Here is a 14,759-nt window from a genome sequence, read left to right as displayed (position 1 = left end):
TCTAAGAATTGGGATACAGAGTTTAATGAGCCCTTAATCACCTCAGCTCTTGAAAGGCTTTTAGAAAACCAAGGGATAATGGGAGTTAATGCTGGGTGGACCAAAAGAGGAGCAAGTCTGTTTTGAGCCTTGAAGGATGAATGAGTGGCTGGCAAATGGGAAGCAAAAATGCAATGCGCCATGAGATGGGAAGAGCCAAAGCAAGGTGAGGAGCCCAACCCCCTGCCATCTACTCAACATGTAGCGAACCACTGCATTGACCAAGGTCACGGAGTACGGGGAGACTCAGAGATGACTAAGACGCCATCCGTGTCTCTAGGAGCTAAGCCCAGAGGCAAGACAAGTAAGTTATGGAAAGGAAAAGGGGGTACTCTGCGCTCAGGGTCCTGTTAGCAGACGCAGGGGTGTGAAGCAGGGAGTGTCACCCACTGAATGTGCACAGGAGGATTTCAGGAATAACTTGAGTTTAGGCTGAAAGATGAGGAAGGGGGAGGTGGTCCAGGCTGAGTACAATAGACACAAAAACATAGAGATAGCAGTTACCCATCCTGGGGTGCTAGGACCCTTTGCTTCTTGATCTGGGTGTTTACCTCCCGGGTGTGTGCAGCTATGGAAATTCAGAGCTGTGCACTGTGACATGCATATTCACCTGGGCCACACTCTAGTTGTTTAAAATTAGCCCCCAACCTCTCACATTGCTGTTTTATACTTCTGGCACTTATCACAACCTGAGTCTCCCTTTTGTAAGACTAGACTCTGGCGCCAGGTAGGATTTAAATCCAGTCTCCCTGTACCAGCTCTAAGACTTTGAGAACTTTGCTGTCAGTTTCCTCATCTGTAAAATGGGAATGATAGTACCTGTATAGTACTACAGGGCTGTGTGCTGGGACAATGACTTGAGATGTGTAAAGCATTCACATAGTGCTTTGGGTGTGCTTATCTTGACAAGACAGAATTCCTAATGATTGGCAGTACCTAGCACATAGGGGCTCAATAATTTGTTGAACAAAAGAATAAAAGAATTAAAAGCATGCCTTGTTTTTTGCACCGAGATGTGGCTCAAACAAAGGGAAGGGTGTGGGTGGGAATGAAGCACCTCAACTGAAGGCTCCTGGGTAGGAGTCCAGAGTCTGGGGAGCAGCTCCACTCCTGTGAAGCCAAGGCTCCTGTGGGTGGGGAGGGGACAGTGGTGATCTGAGCCAGATGGGACCCCTATCCCTAGGCCCCACAAAAAGGGGTGTGAAGAACCAGGGCTCGAGTCTGTGCCCACCCTCCCTGTCTTCAACTACACACTGCAGTGAAGACTTGCCCCAGCTACGAAGCAGGCTTGCAGCCAGAATCAAACCAGGAAGAAATACACAGCAGCATTGCTGCTTCCCTGGGCCCCCTCCTCCCATGGCCCTCTCACTCCTCCCCTCTGGTGGTCAAACTTGGCACTTCTCTCCACCCTCAGGTGCTGGTGCAGTTTCGGGAAGGGTGGAAACCTGCTAAACAGGGTGGCCAAAGCCTGAACCGGTTGGACTGGGCGGTCACATCTCCCCCCAGGAGCCCTGTCCCTCTCCTGGCCCACAGAGCAGAGGCAGAAGCCCCACAGAACAAACCACTTTATTACACTGTGGGTGCATTGGGGCCTGTGTAAAGTAGGGGCGCGGAGTGGGTGTGGTGCCAGAGAGGCCTGGGGAGTGCAGGAAGCTTGGAGCAGCTCTGGCTCCATGCGCTAGGTCAGGCCAAGTTGGGACTCCCTCTTGGGGGAAGGGAAGAGGCAACAGAGGCCAGATAGCCACTTTCCACTCCTCTCGTCCACCCCCATGGCATTAAATAAACAAAAAGCAACTCTGTACAGCGCAAAATTCATAGGAGGTCCTTATCTCCGCTCTGGCCTGTCAGAGTGGGAGGGGTAGCGCTGGAGGACAGGGTTGGGCCTCCAGCTTCTGACGCTGCCCAGTCCCCTTCCCAACACCTCGGTGTGGGGCAGGCAGCTTTGAACAGGAAACAGGCCTCCAACTTCCTCTGACATCCAAGGTAAGCAGGTCCATCTATGGGACTCCTGGCTCCAAGGCTTTCTTTCCTTTCAGACCCTGGAGCCTTCTCAGGAACAAGTGGTCTGAGCTTAGCTGAGACATCTCTGACAGGGGCTAGAGCCCTGGCCTCTGAGGCAGACGCCTGAGAAACAGGCAGGAAGGGTCTGGTCCCAAAGTCTTTCCCAGCCCAGGCCTCCTCCTTGGCAAGGAGGAAGCAGGGTCAGGTGAGAGCTGGTGAGAGCCCGTGAGAGCCCCAGGCCGAAGGGCCAAGGTAGCCGCAGGCTCAGAGGGGTTGGGTAGTGTGGTTATAGACCAGGTGCTCTGTGTCCTCTGTGGTGGAAACCGTGGAGCTGGCGGGGGTCGGGGGCGGGGGGTGGCGATGGCTGCGGCGGTATCCGTGGAAGCCCTTCTTCTGGTTCTTGAAGAAGCAGTACCCCAGGATGGCTACCACCACCACGATGCAGGCGGCCAGGAACACCGCAACGGCCACTTCCGCGGAGCCTGGGGGGACAGGACAGAATGAAGAGCTCCTGGGACCGGCTCAGTTCTGATGCCCACCCCCCACTCTGTATCGAGAGGACCAAGTCAAATGGATGCCAGATGTGGAAGGATCTGCAGCACATGAGCAGCTGAATGGCTCTATGGGGAGCTCAGTGGGACAGATTCTGTCTGATGGGGCCCTGGGTCTCAACTCCAAGTTGCTCTATTTGCAGGGAGCTCGGAGAAAGGCCTGGGACTGACAGCAAACACCTACACACTCTACTGTGCTTGCCTCCCCTGCTATGGTAGCTACGACGATAGCTTGTGACACTCTGTCCCTCTAGCCAACCTCAGGGTCCTTCTCAACACAGGTGTCGGCAGTCACAACCCATCGTGTGGAGCCGATTCTGGAGTTGATACTACTCATTGGTAACGGGGCAGACCTGGACTTACCTACGTTGGGAATGGGGGCTTCCCGCCGCAGGCCAAACACATCCTTCTCTACAACATGATGGGGGAGAGACAAGTCAGTATTAAGGGCTGATACTCAGTTGCTCCCCAGCGCCCCAGACTCCCCACTGCCATCCTCTCCCACCCCCATTTCAGGTGCTCTGAGGACTCGGTGTGACCAGCCCAGGCTTTGGGACAGACAGAGCACAGTGCTCTAGCTCAGCCTTTCCCCTCCCTAATTTCTATCCACCCACTGCCCTGCTCACTGGAGATGCCACGACAGGACTCAAGACACTGCTGCTCATCCTCAAAGTTGTTCTTGTTGCCATAACAACCGCCATAGGTAAAGCGGGCGCAGCGTTCGCTGAAGGGGTTGTAGTACCAGCGTGGGATGTTCTCCTTGCAGAGGCCCGTGTCTGGCAGGTCCACGCAGTGCCCTGGGAGGCGAGGAGCAGGCAAAGGAGTGAGCAAGCCCACGGGGCCTCCCTGTTACCCTACACCAGGCTCCACCTCGCTGCTGCCCGCCACCTCCCAATCCACATCATACTGAGGAAGGCTGTGGTTCCGTGAGGGCGCCAGGGGCCCCAGAAACATCGGGCCCATTTGCAGTATTGCCAGAAGCAAGAAAGACTTATCATGGACAATAATCATAGGCACAGAAGTAACTACCCTGACTCACATAATTATTCCTTTTTCAATCTTCTTGCAGCTTTTCTGATTGTGTCAAAGTCTTGGTTTTCTCTCTAGTCCTGATGGTCTACCTTTTAACAAAAGCGGCTGAGGGCCTAAGCCTTGGCAGACACCCATGTCCAGCTACAATGTATTAATGTTGTTTTACTATACTTATTTTAATAGTCAGTCTCAAGCTTTGGTATGTAATAGTGAATTTCCATTTATGGTAGTGATGTGAAATTTCCCTTTTAATACATTAAATTAAAAGAATAATTGAATAATAAAAATATTAAGTAAATACTCTCTCTGTGATCTGTGGGCGTGGCTACATTTCTGAAGGTGTTAAGAGGCTGGCTATGGCCCGGCTGGTGTGGGTCAGTGGTTGAGTGTCAACCTATGAACCGGGAGGTCACAGTTCAATTCCTGGTCAGGGCACATGCCCAGGTTGTGGGCTTGATCCCCAGTAGGGGTCATACAGGAGGCAACCGATCAATGATCCTCTCTCATCATTGATGTTTCTTTTTCTTTCTCTCCCTTCCTCTCTGAAATCAATAAAAACATAAAATAATAAAAAATAAAAAAAGAGGCTGATTATGCTTGGGAAACAGCCAAAGAAGAGAGCTGGAAGCCCACCCTGGCTCTTCTGCCCACAGCCTGGCACACACAGCAGGCCTTTTCGCACGGTGATAGGATGAGTGAGATTGGTAGTGTCAGCATCTGCCCTCCCCAGGAGGATCTGGGCGGGGGGGGGGGGGGGGCGGCTCACCTTTGTCACTGGGGAAACGGAAGTTCTGAAGCTCCTCAAAGCCGCTGGTGTCTGCAACAATGAAAGATCAGAGGCACAGCCCCAGCAATGGTCTCCCAGGGATGCAGGGTAAATTGTCAGGACCTCCCCCCGTGCTACCCACCACCCTTCCACCTCCCAGGCCTTACATTCATCACAGGCGGCCTCGTCGGAGGCGTCAGAGCAGTCGGGCGTGCCGTCACACTCCAAATAGCTGTCGATGCAGCAGCCATTGCTGCAGTGGAACTCGGAGGAGGGACAGGCGTCAGAGCACACTGAGTGGGGGAGGAATGGGGAGGGGGGTGAGGTCACGCTCCTGCAGAGGGTCCATCATCTACCTGGCCCTCTCTGCCCCAACATAGCATCATGACACGTCCACTATTTCCCCACCTGTCCCCCATGAACCCTTCCTCACACGAACTGGGCAGATCCTGATAGGAGGATGCTAGGCTGCAAGGGGTGGGGTGCTTGTGCTCTGTCCACTCACTACGGGGGGAGGAGTGGGTTGGGCAAAAGCAGCTTGGTCAAGGGCGTGGACATGATATGGGCTGGAGATCTGGCAGGAGTGAGGGGAATAGGGAGAGGAGCAAAGCCTACCTGGATGGTGCCTTTCCTTGGAGGAACCTGGGAAAGAAAAAACCAAGAAGTGAGAGGAGACAGGGCCAGGCCCAGAAGGGATGAGCTGCTGGGGGCCTGGGAACGGGGGACTCTCATGCCCACCTCTCTGACTAGTGAAGAGAGACCACCTACCTTGAGGGAAAGTCACCTGATCCCCAAAGCTGCCACGCAAAGGCCCACCTTGTACATCACGGCAGGCTAGCTTGCACTCTTCCTCCCGAAGGTAATTGTTCTTGTTGCCCAAGCAACCTCCATACACAAAACTCTTGCAGATCTGTTCTTTGGGGTCATAGTACCAGCGGGGGAAGGAACCACGGCAGCGGCCCACCTTTTTGGTTACGAGGCAATATTCTGTGGGGAGGAAAGCTTGTGAGGGGGGCCAAGGGGCCAATCAACAGATGGGGGTGGCTCTAGACCAGTGATGGCGAACCTTTTGAGCTCGGCGTGTCAGCATTTTGAAAAACCCTAACTTAACTCTGGTGCCGTGTCACATATAGAAATTTTTTGATATTTGCAACCATAGTAAAACAAAGACTTATATTTTTGATATTTATTTCATATATTTAAATGCCATTTAACAAAGAAAAATCAACCAAAAAAATGAGTTCACCTGTCACCTCTGACACGCATGTCATAGGTTCGCCATCACTGCTCTAGATGCTGCCTAGATGATCCCTCACCTTCTGTCTGCTTGGCGGAGAGAACGGTGACTGTGACGTTGGCCGTGCTCTCTGGCTGGTCTGAGCTGTCCAATGTCAGCTGGAACAGGTAGGTGCCTTCCTTGAGTCCCCATAGTTCCACCTGGTCCGGATCTTTCCTCTATACATAGGAGTGGCCATTAGGCTGGGACCCCTGATGCCCTTGGGCTCCTCCAGGCCCTCCCAGCCACACAACCACCCAGGGAGAACAGAGGGACTTGCTATTACATGTATCCTCAGCATCTATCCACCTTGGCCTATGGCCCCAGAAGGAAAGGGGGCCCTGGAGAGCTGAGTAGAATCAGGGAGCCAGACCAACGTCTCACCTCCACCCTGACGTCCGGGTCACCCTGCAGTAGGTGCCAATCTGTGTTCTCCACACCCTTCAGCAGCAGGGGTTCCTGGGGCTGTACCTTCAGGTCTATGCCTGCCCAGATCTTGGGGATCCGGGACCCTGGGGGGAAGGTGAGGTAAGGTCAACTCACACTGAACGGACCAGATCTTTCCTGGGGATGGGGAGCTATATGGGCCACACCTAGACCAACCTAGGACTCAGCAACCAGCATGGGGCACAGGTGGGGACCCACATCTAAACCACCATCTTGCTCTCTATTTATATTAAAGACATCGTTATGTTGTAAGACTTACTTTCTGAAGCAAATTACTGTACAGCATGTGCCATTTGATCCCATTTAGGAAAAAAAAAATTTCAGGGGAGGTTTAGTCCTCTCTTCTACATTAAGTAGGTCTTGTACTAACTGCTTTAAAAAGTGTGCCGCCCGAGCTGGTTTGGCTCAGTGGATAGAGCGTCGGCCTGCAGACTGAAGGGTTCCAGGTTCAATTCCGGCCGAGGGCACATGCCTGGGTTGCAGGCTCGATCCCCAGTGGGGGGCGTGCAGGAGGCAGCCAATCAATGATTCTCATCATTGATGTTTCTATCTCTCTATCCCTCTCCCTTCCTCTCTAAAATCAATAAAAATATATATATAAAAAAAAAAGTTAAAGTGCCCTAGTCAGCTTGGCTCAGTGGATAGAGCACTGGCCTGTGGACTGAAAGGTCGTGGGTTCGATTCTGGTCAAGGGCACATGCCCGGGTTGCAGGCTCGATCCCCAGTGTGGGGCACACAGGAGGCAGCTGATCAATGATTCTCTTTTATCATTGATGTTTCTATCTTTCTCTCCTTCTCTCTTACTCTCTGAAATCAATAAAAATATATTTTAAAAAAAGTTAGAGCAACAATATTTTTGAAAAGCCAAATAAGTAAATGTGGAATTAACATCCATCACCCCCTCTGCTGATAGAGACCCTACACACAGAGTCCCCAGGCAGCAATGTGACAAGTCCTGGTGTCCCAGGGAGAGTGGCCACAGGAAGACGGTGCCTCTGCCACCTCAGACAGACCCTGCCTCCAGTTATGAGGGCCCAAGGGAACCATGTCCTCCCTCAGCCTGACAGTGCCTGTGTCTGAGGCTCCCCCAGTCTCTGGTTAGGAGCTGGAGAGAGAAACAAAGCACAAAGCAGGATTCCTGCCTGGAGTGGGTTGAATGGTGGCCCCCCAAAGAGTCCATGTCTAACCTCCTGAACTCACAAATGTGAACTTATTTGGAAAAAGGGTCTTTGCAGAAGTAATCAAGTTAAGCATTTCCACATGAGATCATCCTGGATTAGCCAATGACAAGTGTCTTTATAAAAGAGAGGGTAGCCCGGCCGGTGTGGCTCAGTGGTTGAGCATCGACCTATGAACCAGGAGGTCACAGTTTGATTCCCAGGTGGGGCACATGCTGGGTTGCGGGCTTGATCCCCAATAAGGGGCATGCAGGAGGCAGCCGATCAACGATTTTCTCTCATCATTGATGGTTCTATCTCTCTCTCCCTCTCCCTTCCCCTCTAAAATAATAAAAATGTATTAAAAAAACAACAACAACAGTTCCTGTTCTAGTATACCTTAAAAAAAGAAAAGAAAAAGACAGGAGAGAAAAATACGTAATGAAGGCAGAAAAGGCTGTGTGAGGACAAAGGCAGAGACGGGAGTTAGGCAGCCACAAGCCAAGGAAGCCCTGGAGCCACCAGAAACTGGAAGAGGCGAAGATGGACCCTCTTCTAGGGTTGTCAGAGGGAGCATGGCCCTGCCAGCACCTTGATTTTGAACTTCCGGCCTCCAGAACTGTGAGACAACAAATTTCTGTGATTTTAAGACACCCAGTTTGTAACACGTTGTTACAGCAGCCACAGGAAATTAGTACTGTCCTTGAAGGGCTTGCAGCCCAGTTAGGCAGGTAAGACCCAACCACACTAAGCTACACGGGAGAAAAGACAGAACAAGATGAAGCCATATGAAGTATGTATACAGGACAAGGAAGTGGATAGACATTCAAGGAAGGGAGAGGCTCTGAAAGACTAGAAGAATAAGAAAAGTCTTTTTGGAGGAGGGAGAAAGAATGTATTGATTCTTTTATTTTTGTTTTTATTTGTTTGGTTGTGGGGAAGAATGTGCTAGGTTGTTGATGACAACAGAAAATATGAGGGGCTTGGATAGGGTGGCTCAGTGGTTGAGTGTTGACCTATGAACCAGGAGGTCACGGGTTGCAGGCTCGATCCCCAGTAGAGGGCCTGCAGGAGGTACCAATTGATGATTCTCTCATCATTGATGTTTTTATCTCCCTCTCCCTCCCTCTCTCTGAAATCAATTAAAAACAAAACAAAACACAAAAAACTGTTTAAAAAAAGAAAACATGAGGGGCCAAAGCAAGGAGCTGGGGATTCTCAAGGCTGGTATTGTGACATTAAGGAGACCAGCTGGCCTGGACAGACCTCAAAGGGCCCTGAATAGTAGGCCAGGGCATGTGGACACAGAAGGAGTGACATTTGAATGTTTAACAACTGGTGGTAAAGGAAGGGGACACTGGCTGCGAGAGAGGGTCTAGAATCCTAGAAGCCCTGGCCGCAGCAGACACTGACCTTCTAGATGCATGATGGAGGCCCAAGAGAGCTAAGGCAGGGCCAAGGGCCAAGGACCTGGGGAGCAGGGACTCTCCTGTTTACCATCTGCCTGGAATTATTTCTTTCTTTCTTTCTATCTATCTATCTATCTATCTATTTATTGCTTAAAGTATTACAAAGAGTATTACATGTCCCCATTTTTTCCCCGCCCTTGACAATCCCCTGGCCTCCCCTACCCCGCAGTGTCTTATGTCCACTGGTTATGCCTGGAATTATTTCTATGGAACAAGGAGGCTGGCAAGAGGACCAGTAGGGTGGGGCAGGGCAGATGCAACGAGAGTGGCCTGAATTAAGGCAGAGCTAAGGGAATGGAAAGGAGGATGTCAGCATCAATGCGGGGCACATGCTTCAGGCTTCTGTGTCTGACAGGGGCTGGGAGATGGGGAGGAAGGGCTAAGGCAGAAGGGAAATCAGATATAGAGGAAATGTGTGCCTTTGGTCACAGAGAATTTAAATTTGAGGGAGGTAGGACCCTCCAGAGGGGAGGTACGCAGTGGGAGCTCCAGGGAGGCCAGGGTTGGAAACAGATGTGGAGTCATACGTATTAACAAAGCTGCCACTTGTTGGATGTGTCCTCAGCACCACGCTGGGTACTTCACCCGCCTCACCTACAACACGAGTAAGCAAACGAGGCCTGCAGACCAAATCCAGCCCACCACCTAGTATATTTTCAAATGGTTGAAAAAAAATAAAAAGAATAATATTCTGTGACGTGAAAAGTACATCAAATTCAAATTTGTGTCCGAACCAGCCTCGCCTATTTGGTTACATATTGTGGACGGCTGCTTTCACCTTACCACAGCAGAGCTGAATATTGCAACAGAGACTGTATGGTCCACAAAGCATAAAATATTTACTATTTGAAAATTTATAGAAAGTTTGCTCACCCCTGATCTATATCACCTACCTCCCTAAACAACCTGCTACAACCACATTCTTTTTTTAAAATATATTTTTACTGATTTCAGAGAATAAGGGAAAGGGAGAGATAGAAACATCAATGATGAGAGAGAATCATTGATCAGCTGCCTCCTGCACACCCCTTACTCGGGATTGAGCCCGCAACTTGGGCATGTGCCCTGACTGGGAATCAAACCATGATCTGGTTCATAGGTTGACGCTCAACCACTGAGCCATGACAGATGGGCTACAACTGCATTCTTACCCCTCCTTCCAGAGGAGAAAATTGGCACCAGAGAGGTTAAATGACTTGCCAGGGTTGTTCAGTTTCTATATGGCAGAGCTGGGGTGTTCTATCTGATTCCATAGCTTATTCTTTCTCCAAAATGCCATGTTGCAGGCCACTCATTTGCTTACAGGTGTACTTTTGATTGCTTTTATAATCTTGGGATTTTTGTTTTTAGTTTAGGTAATATAGGTACATGACGTAAAATTCAAAAGTACAAAAGGATAGTGAGAATTAAGTTCCCTCTTCTCTTAAACCCCCAGGTTCTTTCCAGAGACATCTACTCTTGCTAGTTTGTGTGTGTGTGACTATCAACAGAGATAGTATTGAACTCATAAGCATGCAACACAGTTGTTTTTTTAGTTGCACATACTCGTATAAATACACCATAATTTACAACTTATTTAACCAGTCCACCAGTCTCCTCTTGATTTAGTGTTCCCTCCTTACCTTCCTTCTCTACTAACAACTAAGCCATGCTGCCTCAGGATTTATTACTATCATTTTTTAAAAATATATTTTATTGCCGAAACCGGTTTGGCTCAGTGGATAGAGCGTCGGCCTGCGGACTGAAAGGTCCCAGATTCGATTCTGGTCAAGGGCATGTACCTTGGGTTGCGGGCACATCCCCAGTAGGAGATGTGCAGGAGGCAGCTGATCGATGTTTCTCTCTCATCGATGTTTCTAACTCTCTATCTCTCTCCCTTCCTCTCTGGAAAAAATAATAAAATATATTAAAAAAATATATATATATATATATATTTTATTGATTTTTTTACAGAGAGGAAGGGAGAAGGATAGAGAGTTAGAAACATCAATCAGCTACCTCCTGCACATCCCCTACTGGGGATGTTCCCGCAACCAAGGTACATGCCCTTGACCGGAATCGAACCTGAGACCCTTCAGTCCGCAGGCCGACGCTGTAGCCACTGAGCCAAACCGGTTAGGGCTATTATTACTATTATTAATATATCACCACTGTTTCCAATTACAGGATGTGTTGGCAGACATTGTGACCTTTCCCATTCTTGCTATTATAAACAATGCTACAGGGAACACCTGGCTGGTAAGTTGTGCTACACATGCATAATATAGCCACAGCATGAATTCCTACAAGTGGAATTGTGCTGTGGGTAATATGCATTTACAGGTTTTGTGGATACTGCCAAACTGCCCTCCACAGAGGATCTGCAGAGGGCATGTCCAATGTAAGAGGGAGTTGGAAGGAAGAAGATAAGGTAAAGAAATAGTAACAGCTGGCTTGAGTCTGAGTCCCAGGGACACTTCAGAGGTGACCTCTGAGAGACAAAGCGAAGGGGGCAGTGACTGGGAGGAGGCCCTTCCTCCCTCCTTGCATTTCTCAGTAAGAAATCAGCTATCTAAAAGGGAAAGAAGCCGAAACCGGTTTGGCTCGGTGGATAGAGCGTCGGCCTGCGGACTGAAGGGTCCCAGGTTCGATTCCGGTCAAGGGCATGTACTTGGGTTGCGGGCACATCCCCAGTAGGAGATGTGCAGGAGGCAGCTGATCGATGTGTCTCTCTCATCGATGTTTCTGACTCTATCTCTCTCCCTTCCTCTCTGTAAAAAATCAATAAAGTATATTTAAAAAAAATAGTTTAAAAGGGAAAGAAGACGGAGTACTTGGCAGTCTACGTAGCAGACAGACAGGCTAGCCCCACCGGCACCCAAGGTGGAAGTGGCAGGCAGAGTGATGTGTCAGACTTCGGGCCAAATCAGCCATGTCCACCCCCACACAGCTGCTTGTCTCCAAGCCCCAGTGCCCAGGAGCAAGGGGCAGGTGACCGGTCCTACCACTCCCTCCTTCCCACCCCCAAGAGAGCAAAGGGCCAGAGTGGTAATAAAGCCAGCCCTTCCCTCAGCTGCCTGCCCCAGGATGTCTCCAGGCAAATACAGACTCCACCTCCTAAGCCACTCCTCCAAGGGAAAGGGGGGAGAAGGCAGAAGAGGAAGGAGCGAGGTGCTCTGGAGGCCACAGGAATCTGGACTGGACTGGCCCGGCCCGGCCACAGGCAAGGAAAGGGGAACAAACAAACCCATCGGGGAGGATTTCTCTACCTCACACAAGAATCAAAGGTTTACAAGTCCTAAGCACCTGCCCATCTTGCCTGACAAAATGGCTTTATCCTGCCCTTACCCACCTCCAGTCTCTCTAACTGGACTCAGCTGAGAATGGGTTCCTTGACACCACACAGCTTTCCCCACTCCCCAAAGCACTGCAACACCCTGAAAATGGCCTGGAGCTCACACCCAGTCCAAGCCCTACCCAGCTCCCTCAGTGCCACAGAAATTCCCATCCCATCCTGCCTTGTTTGGGGTGGGAAAGTTTCCAGATGAGGACGGCTGGTTCCAAGACCATGTGGCCCGGTCCAGCTCAGCTCTCTGACCAGACTCCAGAGTTTCAGGCACAGGCCTTGGAGTGGGACTCCCAGGGTTGCCACTGTCAGCTGCAGGAAGGGCACCAGCAGCTCAGGTCAATTAGCGTCATCACCACCTACACTCTGCCACTTCCTTGTGGAACAGGCTCAGGTCCTGGCCCAGAGACGGTGCCCCCTCCTGGAATCCCCATCCCAGAGACCCAGGAGAGCTCCTTGAAGGACAGGGAGAAGAGTGGGCCCTTAACCTGAAGAGAGACTAGTCCAGAAAAGGGCTGGAGAAGACAGTCTCTTCTCCACTTTGCAGAACTGAGGTCACCCCCAGACTCAGCCCTTCCTTGGGCTCGGACCGGGTTACCCCCTGGGCTGTCTTGAATCAGAGGCAGGTCTCTTGCAGAAGGTGGTCTTGTGTGAAAAACAGCACAGGCGTTTGGAGGTCCTGCCTGGGGTTGAGCCCCAGGTCTACCATTTATGGGCCAATTATTCATCATGGGAGTCAGTTTCCTAATCTGAAAGGTGGGATGACCACGCATAGCCCCCTTTCAGAGGTGGCTGTCATGAGGCTCAGGATGAGGGTGAATGGTACAGCAATCAGAAGCTGTAAAGTGCTCACAGAGGTTATCAGCTGTGACCCATCCCTGCCCTGGAGCCCCGCCTGGCCAGAACAGCAGGTGGAGAGATGGGGAACAAAGGTCTCTGGAGGGGCCCTCATCTCAGCTAATTGCTCAGTCGCAGGAGAAAAGAGGAGGAGCCCTGGCCCCCACTTTTCCCTGATCCCCGGAAGTAAACAAGGTGAGCAGAAGGCTTGGTACCAGATCCTGAGGCAGGGAGAGGGAGCCCTGCCTGGCTCACACGCACACACACACCTGCCGGGACAGCTGACATCCCTGCCCTACCAGGTATACATACTGATGAACTGACTCACCCACACCCTTCTCACTCCCACCCCAGAGCCTCTGGCTGCTATGCCCCCTCCCCCTCCCTTTTTGGGTCAACCCCAGGCTAGACTTGTTCTTAAGTGTCTGGGGTCAGCAGTTTCCCCCAGACCACCAAAGGCCAACAGGTGGGGGGCGGGGTGCAGAGATGCTAACCAGTCCCCAGCCCATCCGTGGAGGAGGATTCTCTCCTCCATCAGGCGCACTTGGTGCCTCAGGCCTGGCGATGCCTGGCCCGGGGGGTGCCCGCTAGTCATGAGGCGGCCTCCAGGCACCTCACTCCCTGCCTCAGCAGCACATCAGGGCCAGAAACCAAGAATCCCGGGGAGCTGCCTCCTCCACCCATACACACAGCCCAGAGCGCCAGCCCATTCGACACCACCCTCCATTCAGGAGCGAGTCCGGGCTTCGCGATGTCACCCCTCCTCCCTCACCAAGCCTGTCCTCTGTTTACTGTGTATTCTGCCTACGTCTAAGGAGGAACGGGGGTAGAGTGGGACCCTTCTCAGTAACCCCTTCCTGCAGCTCGCCTCTTCCAGGACTCCACAGCCATCTCTTTTTAGGGGTCTCCCTAAATCCACCCATCGCCGCACCCCCGTCTCACCTCCAAAGCCCTGAGTCCGCAGCTCGCGGTAGGAGCGGTAAACCTCCCTGGTGAGGTAGTTGACGAAGCCCTCCTTGGGCGCGAACTTGCACACAAAGTTCTGCTCGTAGAGGCAGTTGACGAGGAAGCAGGCGGCGGCGGCGTCCTCCCCGCCGGCGGGCTGCAGCTCCACCAGGGCCAGGTTGCAGCCGGGGGTGGTGCAGCAGGCGCGCACGCAGTCCCGGCCGCGGCGCACGGCGGGGCGAGCCCAGGAAGGTGGCCCCGTTGCTGACCGAGGCGTCGGTGTCGAGCACGAAGGAGGGCACCCCGGGGGTGAAGCGGTCCAGGCAGGCGGCTCCGGCGGGCAGCGCGGGGGGCGTGGGCGGCGGCCCGGCGTCGGTGCCCGCGAGGCCGAGCGCACACAGGAGCCACAGGGCGGCCGCTGGGGTGCGGGCCGGGGAGCGGGGCCGCCGGCCATCGTCGTCCACAGGGGCCGTCGCCTTCCTTGCCCACGGGGGTCACCTTTCACTGTGCCCGGGCCTCTGGGGCTCCGAAGGGCGCTTGGCGACCTGAGAAGAGGGGAGGAAGACAGGGCGGCGGCACTGGCTTCAGCGGGGAAACCGGAACCCGCCCCGGGGAGCCCTTCCCCGGGGAGGGCGGGTGCGGGCCCCGAGGAACGGCGGCTGGGGGAGGCTCCGGAAGCGCCCCCGGCAAACCCCGGCCCGCCAAACCCCGCGGCCCCGAAGGAACGGCGGAAGGAAGGGCAACGTACCCCGGAAAACACGCACCGAGCCGTGGAAACAAAGGGGCCCAAAACATTGCTCCCGAAACCCCGTCTCCGGTCCGCGGGGGCCCCCGGTTTACCCTGCCGCCAGTTGAAGTGGGGTTGGGGGGCCCGGGGCCGGGCGAGAAGGTTTCCGGGTTCCCGAACTTCCCTG

At 52.6% G+C, this 14,759-nt stretch overlaps 1 protein-coding gene across 1 annotated transcript; it reads right to left on the bottom strand.

Annotated features, from left to right (window-relative positions):
- Positions 1-1,586: 1,586 nt before the first annotated feature.
- On the bottom strand, positions 1,587-14,333 carry SPINT1 (serine peptidase inhibitor, Kunitz type 1; the record flags this gene model as incomplete). The annotated part of the gene is given in 11 exon segments (XM_014459442.1): positions 1,587-2,522; positions 2,955-3,002; positions 3,218-3,388; positions 4,390-4,440; positions 4,557-4,682; positions 5,005-5,031; positions 5,158-5,376; positions 5,706-5,844; positions 6,050-6,177; positions 13,843-14,083; positions 14,085-14,333. Coding segments are annotated over 11 exon segments (1,617 nt in total), but the record flags the coding sequence as incomplete, so codon positions are not given.
- Between the last annotated feature and the right edge of the window lie 426 nt (positions 14,334-14,759).

This window comes from Myotis lucifugus, unplaced genomic scaffold, assembly GCF_000147115.1.
Source record: "Myotis lucifugus unplaced genomic scaffold, Myoluc2.0 scaffold_109, whole genome shotgun sequence".
Classification (NCBI taxonomy): Eukaryota; Metazoa; Chordata; class Mammalia; order Chiroptera; family Vespertilionidae; genus Myotis; species Myotis lucifugus.
This window is presented reverse-complemented; position numbering and strand designations above follow the sequence as displayed.